The following is a 13006-nucleotide window of genomic DNA, read 5'->3' on the forward strand; positions in this document are numbered from 1 at the left end:
AGCAACTCCAAAGGAAAACAAGAACAACACTTACTAAGCATAAACAACATCATCCTAAATCCGCCACAGAAAGATTAACCCTTCCACGTAAAGAAGGCGGACGTGGCCTGATTGACATAGTTAACCTTCACTACAAACAAATACAGTCACTGCGAGAGTTTTTCTACAAGAAACAAGAAACATCACAGTTACATAAAGCAGTAACTCTAGCAGACTCAAATAACACACCATTAAACTTACACTCACATCATACAGACATGACACAACACATAAAAAGCATAGACACCATCAAGCAATCGTGGGCTCGAAAGGCACTCCATGGCAGGCATCCTTATGACCTGGCCCAGGATTTTGTTGACAAAACTGCGTCAAACAGCTGGTTAGATCGGGGATGCCTCTTTGGGGAGACGGAAGGATTCATGATTGCCATACAGGATCAGGTCATAAATACTAAAAACTACAGAAAACACATACTCAAAGATACAACACTCACAAATGACACATGCAGAAAATGTCACATCATGCCAGAAACTATACAACACATCACTTCTGGTTGCAAGCTCTTGGCACAGACAGATTACTTACATAGACACAATCAAGTAGCAAATATAATACACCAAGAGCTTGCAAAGAAACACAAATTGGCAGACATCCACGAACCATACTACAAGTATATTCCACAGACAGTATTGGAAAACAACACGCACAAAATGTACTACGACAGAGCCATAATCACAGATAAAACAATTTACCACAACAGACCAGACATCACACTCATTGACAAACACAATAAAATCACATACATTATAGACATAGCCATTCCAAACACTCACAATGTACAAAACACATGCACTGAAAAAATTAGCAAGTACACAGAACTCGCCCAGGAAATAAGGCATCTGTGGAGGATGGATAGGGTACTTATTGTACCTGTTGTTCTCTCCTGTACAGGTGTGATACCACACACACTACACAAAAGCCTGGGAACATTAGAATTGAGTAGAAATACATACATAACACTACAGAAGGCCACTATATTGAATACATGCCACATTGTTAGGAAATTCCTGAATACAGACACTGACACACTTATTTAATTTTAGTTTTGTTTTGGTTGCTATGCCTTGACTCTGGTCCGGCATAGTACACAGCCACCGGTGTGAACCGAGTAAAACTCACTAAACTCAACATAATAATAATAATAATAGACATTTTTGTCATATTTTGTGGTGGTGATATGTAATGGATTGTGACCATTTAACATGAAAAATTAAGAGGATGCTTAACTTTTCTGGCAACATTTAAAACTGCATGTGGTGCCATGTGTTACGATATTTTATTTTTAAAATTTTTTGATAAGTTTAATTATTTTAAAATGGCAAAAAGCTTAATTTTCAGAGTAGGGATGGTTTTATAAAAAAAATTTTAAATGCTAATAACGAATAAAATAGTCATTAAGTCCGACCCTACTCCAGATACGACACACAATCTCCTATCCCTTGACATTTAACCACCAAAATTTAATATCATTGATCCTCCTAATACACAAATCTCCCTGCAAACTTTTAAAATGGTAGAAAATTTTCAAATTATAAATGATAATCTTGTAATTTTTAAAAGAATGAAAACTAATTTATGTTTAGATAAAACCATTTATATTGGTTTTTGTGTATTAGAATTAACCAAATTACATATATAAATTCTTATATTTTGGACAATCAAAATAAAAAAACATCTAAAGGAATTAAAAATCTGTTGTATAAACATTCAATTACGATAAATATAAAGTATTATTATTCAATACAGAAAAATTACGACACAAACAATAGAGAATTAAAAGTAAAAATTGTGTAGTAACAATATACCTTCAAAACAAAATATCTTTTTCTCCATTTTATGATGATAAATTTATTTTAGATAATGGCATAGATGTAATATCATTTGGTCATTATATCTTTTAATTCTTACAGATTCTCTTATATTGTTGTCATCATCACAATTTGGATATTTAATATTGCGCAAAGGAAAACAAAATTCAAAAACTTAATAAACAGTGTAATAAAATGTGTCCATGCTTAAAACAGAAATGCAATAAAGCTGCATAATTAAAATTACCACAAAATAAAATGCAGTAGAACCCAATTAAGAAGTCTGAATTTTTTGGTCTTGGCATTTACACCATAAGGTGTGTGTTAAAATTTCTCACATAAGTTCTTGCATAAGAAATTCCAAAATATCGGTCCCGGTGACAATATTTTACCCACTTAAGTTTTCATTGGAGAAAAAATGTAATCTTTTTCCTCACCATGATTGACAGTGAATACAGTGAAAATATTGGAATGTTAATATATGTTATAAAAACTGGTACTGCAATAATAAGTGTAAAAAATCTTAACATCCAATGTTTATTGAAAATATAAAAGTAAATATACATTCTTTTTAAGTAAAAAATATAATCCAAAGTGTATTGTACCTATACAACCACCATCATCATCTTTAATCTATGCAAAATTATAAGATCACACTTAAAATTCCTACAACTGCCAAATTAAGTCACTGGGAACCACAAGTATTGTGTGTGGTGGAGGCTTTTTCACCAGTGCATGGACTACTAACATTTTAATCTCTTGACGTGATCAATACACCTTTAACAGTAAAGTTGGAGAAATGCTAATGCTTTTGACCCAATTTAATGGACCTCAGGCATGCACAGATGAGAGTGAATACCGGTGTCAGTTAGGAAAGAAAGAAGTGATAGAATAAACAAGCAATGGAAGATGGACTATAATGGTGGCAATTGATGCTGTAGATCAGCATTTCTCAAAGTGGGCAATAACGCCCCCTTGTGGGCAATGAGTAAATCTAGGGGGCACTGGAGGCAGGGTATTGAACGGTGATCAAAGGCAAAATTGGGGTCACTGAAAGCCTGTTAAACTGATAAGAGGAAACATTGCATTTAATGATTTCCAGATGTTGAGAACAATGTATGGTAAGGGCACAAAGTGTGAGATTCATAGAAAAGTTTTCCTAAGAATATTTCCAATCCTTTCTCACACAAGAGAAAATGGGTTAGGGGGCTTGGGTATAACTTTATGGAACAAAGGGGGCAATGGATCGAAAAAGTTTGGGAATCACTGCTGTAGATTAAGGAGATATTGTCTAGCAAGGGGAGGAAATCCTTACCCCATGCTGTTGAAACATATTGGTGATATCTCCATGGTCTTTTGCATCGACTGTTGCCATCTTAGTTCACTCCTCATGCTTTTTTTCTGATTGATACTGGCATTTAACTTTTACCTGTCCATGCTCTGAGGATGATCCATTATAGGATCAAAAACATTATCATTTCTCCAACATTGTCCGCTGTTCAATGAGCACTTTTTTTGGAGACAAGTGACTGGAAACTAACACATCTATAGGATGATCCACACAGGAAGTGAGGGATCAGTATGAAAGGGATGGAAAATTCTAATCAGTATGAAAATAGAAATTACTGAACTAAAAATAGAATAGTATATTGAAATGGTAATTTTTTGAAGGAATTTATAAGTATTTCTTTAAAAGTGCTAAGTATTTACACAAAGCATTCAAATCCTACTTTTAAGATAACTGAAAAACATCTTCCATACATTAACATAAACAAACTTATAAGAAATCTCTCATTAAAGCAACTTTATTGTGTTTTATATCTTATTTTATATACATTGTATTTTCTGCGTATGTAGTTTTTACAGATATTTGTTTTCCTAATATTTTTATGTTCATTTTCCTATTATCAGAATTTAGACAGGCAGTTTTCTCTTACCGGAGGAAATGAACAAAAAATGATCAGCATGATAGACTGCCCCAGTTTGAAAACACCTACAGGGTAACAGACACCATCCCATCCAGGCAAGCCCAAACACTGCAATAGAGAGGCCTTTTTTTTTAACTCTCCGCTTTGTAGGCACTAAGAGGGCCTCTTTTAGCAAGCCCATCACGGGTTCGGCCAGGCCCACAAACGAAAAAACGAGAAAACAATTTTGAAGTCTTTTGTTATGTATTTGTTACGAAAGTTTTTTTTGTCAATACAGTGTACTGTACATAATACGTAGTAAATATTATTAGATATTCTGTACTTTAATAAATACAAATATAATTATTTAATTGAATATCTTATTTTAAATTAAATGGCGAAAACATATTTTGCCAGACTTCTTCCAAAGAACAAGGGGGGACGCACCAATTCGACTTGCTCCAGGGAGCCGAATACGAAGCTATCCCCGCGTTTCTTTATTCTTAATTGGCCAACACTGCTCGTGACGTCATTTCGCTACACACACTTTGCATGAAGAAACGCAGGGTATCCTACTCGCTGGTAATCTGTGTAATGCTAGTTCACTCAAGAACAAAGGAACGTCATTTTTTAAAATTTCCTGAATTGTCATCGAGGAGCTGTCACCATGGAGGCAATTTGCATGACTGGAGAATTAACCGGAAAGATTTCAATACGGACAAAGTGAATATCAATACAAGAGTGTGTCAGAAATATTTCGTTTCAGGTAAGAATAACATTTAATTATTAATTATTAGTGAGTATCATAAAGTGGGTATAAGCCGGTTGCATAAATCCCTTTGTTAATCCCGACAAAATAAAGTTAAATAATTTTAACAAGCGCAGATTTTAGTTTGAATAGATAACGATTGTGTTCTAACTTTATTTTTCATCTTTCGGTTTGTTTTTCTTGATCTCTGTAATAAATATACAGTAGAATTAATATTAAAGTATTAAGCAAAGATAATCGCTTAGCGGATGAAGAATTGAAAACCCATTTTGAACCAATTGTCCTTCCAGTCTAATTTACATAAATAAAAGTGTATTTTTGTAAGATATAAACCAATAATTTCCATTGTTCATTTACAAATAGCTATGTTAGGTTTAAGTTATTTTAGTGAGCGACATAGGCGTTTCTTGAAGATGTTACTTTTTACAATGACTTTTTTTATTTTTTTACATAGTAACCTTCAAGTTGTTCCTGACAAACTCTGATTTATTATTTATATATGTAATACATTATTGAAAAAGATTTTTTACCCCAGAGGAAAACCTCCCTCATTTTATTATGATCTATCGCCAGCTGTGTGCCAACATTATATGTGGGGTAGAGTGGCCACAACCCAACTGCATATCGGGAGTGTTATGAAAAAGCGCCGTAATCGGAGAAACACGGCCACTTGTAATATAATTATGGGCCTCTAAAAATTTGTAAGCTTCTATTTGTGAAAAAGTGTAGTAATTTGTCGTCAAAACCAAATACTTTATCGTGTCACCAAATTCTATCAATACTTTAGGCCACGACTCTCGATCTATAACGATGTATTGATCGACACCTTGACATAATGAAACTTTTTTTCATATAAAGAAGTATCTCGTCCTGGCAGACTGCGAGAATAAGTCGCCAGAAAAGCATCTTTTTTAACTTTGTCCGTGATATAAAAATACTGCGGTTCTATTAAATTTAAATTGAAAAAAAACGCTGTCAAACAAACCACGTGTAAGCTAAGCAAGCCGAAGCTAGACCACAAACATGGCGAAGGGGCGGAACAAACGTGCGTTTTATCACGTGACACGCGACCTTGAAACCTCTATATTGGCATTAGGGTTTCTCAAACGGGATCCTTTTTTTTAACCCGGGAAATCCCGCAAATTTCTTAAAAGTTCACTTTTTTCTTTGTGTTAAAGTTGAGTAAATTTTGCAAATAGAAAGTATAATTAACCCATAAACTGTCAGAATACATTTCTATTTATTAATTTTAAGCCTGCTTATTAGTTTTTAAATTTTTGCTCGTTATGACATCTCGCGGATTGTCAATAAATAACATGTATTTGCGGCAGGCCTCTGAAAATTCTGTACTTGTCAGAACCTGTCATATCTGGAATAATTGTGCTTATGCTGTCGTAATTTTTAACCATGTCCAGTAGCTTCAATAACTGCATTATGCCAGGTTGTGCAAATTGGGCAAGAATAGAAACGAGCATGGAGTTTTTCTTCTTAAACCTGATTATTAAAGCCAAACGAACTGCCGTTCCACCAGTGGCCAAGTGGTCTTCGTTCCCTAAACATTGGGAGTTTGGTCGTGGTTTCGCGACTCCCTCGGACGGGCTGTCCACGTGGAGTTTTCATGGTTTTCTCCACCTCTGTAATGCCTAAATTAAATTAGTTTTAAAAATGAAAAATAATTAATTATATCCCGGAAAACAGTTCACTTTCCCGAAATCCCGATACAAGCAAAAGTCCGGGAAATGAGAAACCCTAATTGGCATGCAGCCTCTGGCATTGTAAACAAACCAATAGCTTTTGTAGCAACCACGGGGTGCAGGGATGATATTCACCCACGTCGTGTCTCCCGCCACCGTTGTGGGCATTTAAAACGGGAGAAAGCTCGCAGGCTGGAAGTACCAATTATGATGTAAGTGCTGTAACCCAATGCTGAATCCCAAGGAGATTTTTTAAAATAAAATGTGTCTGCCCGCTTCGTTTTCGTACCTATACTTGTGAAAGTATTGTTTGCATTGTATGGTTGACATAATTTCAGTTGTTGGACCCGAAGACCAAAAACGAATCACACATACCGCCATATTCAAATATGGCGGTATGTGTGATTCGTTTGGTCTTCTCTCGTGGTGTTCTCTCGTCTGTCATTTCCCCCATGCGATGGAATGGAATGCCGCGTTCTGTACGTAGCTATTTTTTCTGTTGTAATTAGAAAACCGGTAGGGGACGCCAACTTGCGTTTTGACGAGTTTAAAACGTCACTTCCGGTACCGGATAAGCCAATTGTTATTTTCGTCAGTAATCGAAATGATAGGTTATACGGGAATATGCTGGATAACAAAAAATCGATTGAAGGTAGAATTTGTTTTGATACTATAATAACTTTTCAGTGAGCAAAAAAACAGAATGTTTATTTTAAATACAAAGTTAATTTTTAAAAAATTAGTTTAAATAGTGAACAACAGATGGCGCCAAACGAGAGTGCTCGTTCAGGTTCTATAACTTTCGTAACTAATTCGTTAGACGAACCAAGTTACGGGTCGTTCGACCTGCCAGACCCGATTTGATATTCCAAGTGTAAATTAATTCACCGATTACAGTAGTAATAATAGTTTCTCCATAGAAGAGTTTATTGTATTCCATCCGAACCAATCACGTCAATCTCCTCTCCAACTTTATCTCCCGTCCGCTTATCCTTCGCCAGGAATGTGGGATGCCGAGCCATTTCCATTGTTTAGTCTTCCTCTTTGTCCTTTGTCTTCCGATTACTCGTCTTTTTACTCTGTTCTCTTTTTCTTCAGGCCAACTTATTTTCTCGTTCGCCACATTACACACGAATCTTGCTAATATAATTGTTATTACGATACATTTGTGTGTTTACAAAACACACTGATATTATTGCAGCAAATGAGTGTATTGGAGTAGGGGAAAGTAGGGTCAGGGCCCACCTGTCTTTTTGGCTAAACTGTTCAGAATCTTCAGAGCCGACTTCTGAATATAGTGGCTGTTCCGTGCATCTTTCTTCTAATTGGAACACTTGTTCGACTGTATATACCTTTGTATATAACTTACTGTTTCAATAATATAAATTAGTGCTAACTATTCCCTCAACTATTAAAATACATACGAAGAAAAGATTATCATTCATATGCAAAAACTTTTTTCAAGGAGCCTTTTTATTGTTATTCAACCAGAAATACTCACAAATTGTCTGATTTAGAGCGCAAAGAGGTTCCTTTATTTACTATAACCGTAACTAGGCAGGTGCAATAGGGCCCCACTTGAAAGGGGTGCTAAAAAGCATGTATCTGTTTTATTATTTTCCCAAACCCCTAGTCAATTAAGGGGCCTAAATGCAAATTCTTGCTTTCATATCATAAAGAACAACATTTTAAAATGCGTCATAATGACGCAAAAATTTACTCTATTATTACAAAACGAACCCGTTTATAATGTTAGAGCCGATATTTCTACGATAATTAAGACGCGTTATAACAAGGAACTCTCCTTGTTCCGGGTGTGGAAATAACGAATTGGCTTCGAGGGTATGACGAGAGATGGCCAAATAAATCCGTCAACTTAAAAAAAATATTTTAAAACTAATATAACACGCGCTACAATATAATTAAAATAAATCGAGTTACGCGTAATTATTGAATCATCATGTAAATAAAACGTCAATACTTCTTTAAATGGCACGTGCACGTTACACTTGTTAAGTTTCCTGTCAGAAACAGAACAGGGATTTAATCATCATCATCCGGTCAACGATCCAATAAGATGATGTTTGATGGATTTAACTCTAAATGGATAAATCTGCCTTTTAATTGTGATTAAGACGATAAGAATTTTCCACGAAAAAGTGGCTTAAATTTCATAAATTTGCATGGAGAATGCGATGATGGCCCGAAAGTCGGTTTACAAAATGAAGTTGAACATTTTTCTAATACAGTGGAACCTCGGTATACGACCTTAATCAGTTCCTGATTGTTGGACTTATACCGAATAGGACGTATACCGAATCAACCTTTCCCATAAGAAGTAATGTAAAAATTATTAATTCGTTCTCATGTAAAAAAAAAAATGGCTGGCTTTAAACACCTCGCTTTCCTGGCTAGTTCCTGCTTGATTTTTCATGAGATCAGCGTGTATTTTTGTAGCTTTCTCGCAAATAATTGCTTCTGATACGGTGTCTCTAGCGCACTGTTTTTCAGTTATCCAAAGCAAAAGCAATTTCTCAACATGATTTAAATGTCTTCGATCTCTGTTTAGAAATTGATTTAACCAGGCGAAAATAGACGTAAAAAAGGCGAATTCTTATCCGAATCGCACTTTCTTTACGCAAATTCGAGTAATTGTTTTTGTTAATTAAATACGGATATACAAACTGACAGGCTAATTTAGAGCCCCGCTTTTTTTTTATTGTTTGGCGATGAGGAAGAGCATATTATATGCTACAGTTTAGGGTCACAAGTTGAAATTTATTATAGAGGCCTAAGCCGTAACGTATGAGGCCCCTCAGAAGGGCCTAGGCCCTAGGCCCTATGTAGCTTATATAACGACACTAAATAACACGGCGAAGAGTAAACAACGTCATTTATCCAAGGCATTTCTAAGTCGCCTGGAGTGAGATAAACTCGCTGCTTCGTCTGTTTGTCTGTCTGTGTTTCTAATAAATATACATCTCGAGACTTATTTTTGAGTGGCTTTTAAGATTTATTTTGTTTTCAAGAACGTTGTATCTTTTCTTTATTCCTTTTCTAGCTAATAAATTCAAGAGATTCGTGACCTTTACGACCTCCAGCCGCTGGCTCTGATCTGTCGGGGTCGATCTTTAACCAAAATGAACGCTACAGCTTCGTTTTCTAGCGTCAAAACTGTCGAAAATACTGGAAAAATGCAATTATTTACTTATTATAATTAGAGTTTGAGGTGATGGGAAGTCGGGAGGGACTTTGATGAGGTCATCGTACTTCCAAGAAATCAAAAAATACACCTGATAATGGATCTGGTTAAACTCGTTCCGTGACAGGACGCTAAGGCCGTGTTGTCATCTTCGTGAACTTTGGTGCCAAGTGGAAAAGCTACCATTGTGACGCGAGACCGCCTATAAAAAGAGGGTCAATGTCGAGCACGAGCTGCTAGAGTCCCAGGTGATTGCCAGGTAAGACATTGCTGCTTAATACTCTATACTTATATTGTAATACTCAATAGGCAGTAAAACAGTTGAATATTCTCTAAGGTTAGATGCAGTTTACTTGTTTTCTACTGAAACAAATGAATGGTACTGTTCGTTACTCTTTTCTATTGTTTACAGTTATAATGCAATTTCTCTTATGTTTCTCAAATGAAACGGAATGTGCTCTCTCTCTCTCTCTTCTCGTTTACTGCAGTTCTACTTGTTCTTACTGAAACAAACGAAACAGGACACTTGTCTAGTGTACTGTTTAAGTTCAGTTCAATATCCAATTTAATTAATTAAACGATAAGTTTAATTCTTATCTGCATTAAATCTTAAAGTATTTAATTATCGTTTCAATGTGAGAATTATTATTGATTTGTGTGTGTTTTAATGGAGCAGGCTAGGTTACTTCGTCGTAATTCGGAGTGTATCTTCTGTAGGGGTGATTGTATTCTCACACCCTATAGAAGTTAAATTACACTACAGTTTACAAATATCTATCGCAAAAAGATTCTACACGAAACAGTCTTGTGCTACTTTTACTTAATTGCAAGGCGTTTGAATGCTTTGGTAGATCATTAAGCTATTAATCAACGTAAACACAGTTCTGTTCTGTTTACAATGAATTTTTGAAGTTGGGTTCATAGAAGTCTTTGGTGGGATCACTCAAGGAATCTTTCCAGATTCAGCAAAAAAAAGAAAAAATTCCTGATAATTTTAACACGATCTTATCTGTTACGTCATAACCGAACGACCCGCAGAGATCTGGAATGACCCGTTTATATCGATGTTACCCTTTGTATAAGTTGGGTCGCGTATCTCTGTGACGTAACAAAAAAACCTCGACAGTGGTTTAACCAGGCGAGAATTTCAAATTGTGATCCTAAAAGTCTGTTAACCTTTCTAGTAAGAGTTCCATTGTTAATCCATTGTTACGAATTTCTCGTCTATGTTGGTTAACTGAGTTATGGGCCACCCCTTATACCTCTGGATATCTTAACGAATGGATGAGATACATCGATTCATCCCAAGATACACAGATATCGAGGTCGTTTAAGTTGGGCCCTGGCATAGAAAGGCCCAAAATTTATTGTTTGTGAGTATTTTATGATGATTATTAAACGGTTTATTATTATTTTTCTCTAGAATTCCTTCACATTGCATTATGCATCGTATAGGATACTACGCCCTGTTTACCTTGGTCCTGTGGTTTCAGGTATAAAATATTTCTGCATCTCAGTTAACAATCGAATTTTAAATATTTCATGCTTAAACTAGAAATTAAATATAATTAGTAGAATTTTTAATGGTTTAGTGGTTTTGTACTTGAAAAATAAGATAACTCCCTCTAATTAAGTCTATAATAGTGCAGTGTTAACTGTATACAGTAAAAAAACCTGTCTGAAACAGAAGCATGCAAAACGGAGAATTCTGGAAGGTAACTTGCATACATTTTAAACAGTTTTTAGTGTGTTTTTCCACGTGCTACTTTGGAAATGAAACACCCCGTTCCACGCTCCATTATCTTATTTTTCTAGCAAATCACTGCCAAAAATCAGTGATGCGTTATCCGACGGGCAATAATATATATTATTGCCCGTAGGATAACGCATCACTTTATATATATATATATATATATAATGTTGTGTGTGTTTCTTTTTCAGTCATGTGTCAATGTGGAATCGTGCATGTGGGCAGGAGCGGAGTGCATAGATTACGTGGTCCTTTCCAACAATTCGGTAAGTTATAATTACTTCGATGGCGGTATTTACAATTAACAGGATGGTACTTTGGTGTCATACTTATAAATTGCTTGTTTAGGATTATGAGGTTCGACAGTATCCACCCACAGTTTGGGTGAGCACTTCCATAAAAGGATCCAGCATGGTGGATGCCATGAAGAGGATGTATCGAAGACTCTTCTACTACTTCGATGAAAGGAACGTTAAAGGTAAATTGTAGCCTGAAAAATAAACACAACAATAATTAAGTTTTCAAGCTTTTTTTAGAAAAGAATGCCCTTTAATGCCTCTAAATCTCAAATTGGGTGGACATTTTGTTGCCATCTTACTAAGTGATTTTGGACGATTTAAATTGCTCAAATTACATGTCGAGTTGTGTCTGTTGTACAGGGTTGTTCATAAACACCACGACACCGGTTCGGACCCGAGTCACCCCCTGCGTGGGAGCATGTCGACCGACATTCACCATGTCCTTCCTGATTCCTTCGGCCCTACGAGACGATCCACCACTGCCCATAGATCAGGACCTGTATTGCGAGAGGGAACCGACCAAGCGTTACATTGTCAGGTGAATAAAATAGGAATTGCAAGACAAATTCCTCATTCTAATTTGCATTTTTAAAAAAACCCACAAATCTTTCAGGAAATTCGGAGGTTACCCGGGCGAAATGGATTGGATCGACAACGCTCACAAATTGTCCATAACGCTAAAAGAGGAGGACATTGTCGACACGAGCCATTACTACTTAGCCTTCTATGACCCCCCTCTGAAAATATTCAATCGAAGGAATGAGATTTGGATGGAGAAGATCAGCGTGGACAATTCTATATCGGATGCCGAAACCAACGATGCCTTCTAGTGCCTCTTTTGCCAATTTCCTCACCCGCTTTCTACTTGTTTTCTGTTAAATTCCCTGTCTTGCGCGTGTAAACGAATGGTGTTACCGCGTTATTTAATTCTTCCATCGTAAATACATGCATCTTCACGCACGAGGCACTCAACATTAATGCATTGTCACTTGTGGAATGAAATTTTTAAAATTTACATATTTAAAGCTGGTTTTTTAAAGGAAGCATTTGATGTGGAATATATTTAGTAATAACAATAAAATTTTATTTATTTCTTTTTGTAAATATTTTTTTACAGTAATGACAATAGTCTAGTGTTTGCAGCAATTAGCACCTTGTATTTTAGGAATTTAAGTTGTACGGAGGTGGGCATGCAAAGACAAAGTTTCTGATAAATGTGTCAATTTTTTGTCCTACATTTTAGTGTAAACTGTCCTCTTTTCCACTCCCTTTCCTTGAAAGACGAACTGAAATAGTGTACCGAAGAGGAGGGTTGAAATTCCGCTGAGATTGCTTTTGTTTTGATTCGGTTCCCTGCCACCACGGGCACTACAAAACAGGTATAATGCTTAATTAACAGTTCAAAATGGCAGCACTGGTTGTTTGAGGCAGACAATATGTGCAATCTATCAATAATTTGTTGCATATGGATCTGGTTTAGTGCCACGTAAATGACATGGATTTAGTGATGATTGATA

The 13006-nt window shown here is 35.9% G+C and overlaps 1 protein-coding gene across 2 annotated transcripts in view; it reads left to right on the forward strand.

Moving 5' to 3' along the window:
* The window catches only part of LOC111620682 (heme-binding protein 1-like), a 37419-nt gene extending 24832 nt beyond the window's left edge, over positions 1 to 12587 (forward strand). Inside the window, exons 3-9 of one of the 2 annotated variants that reach the window (XM_023362694.1) lie at positions 4193 to 4541; positions 9300 to 9699; positions 10864 to 10933; positions 11382 to 11456; positions 11539 to 11668; positions 11850 to 12027; positions 12103 to 12587. In XM_023362694.1, the coding sequence (XP_023218462.1) occupies positions 10883 to 10933; positions 11382 to 11456; positions 11539 to 11668; positions 11850 to 12027; positions 12103 to 12319 (651 nt within the window). In that variant the 5' untranslated portion in view covers positions 4193 to 4541; positions 9300 to 9699; positions 10864 to 10882 and the 3' untranslated portion in view covers positions 12320 to 12587. The remainder of the gene's footprint in view (positions 1 to 4192; positions 4542 to 9299; positions 9700 to 10863; positions 10934 to 11381; positions 11457 to 11538; positions 11669 to 11849; positions 12028 to 12102) is intronic. The other variant, XM_023362689.1, reaches the window with a different exon arrangement.
* Positions 12588 to 13006: the final 419 nt, after the last annotated feature.

Source organism: Centruroides sculpturatus, unplaced genomic scaffold (genome assembly GCF_000671375.1).
Source record: "Centruroides sculpturatus isolate CEXI.00-Female unplaced genomic scaffold, Cexi_2.0 scaffold74, whole genome shotgun sequence".
NCBI lineage: Eukaryota > Metazoa > Arthropoda > Arachnida > Scorpiones > Buthidae > Centruroides > Centruroides sculpturatus.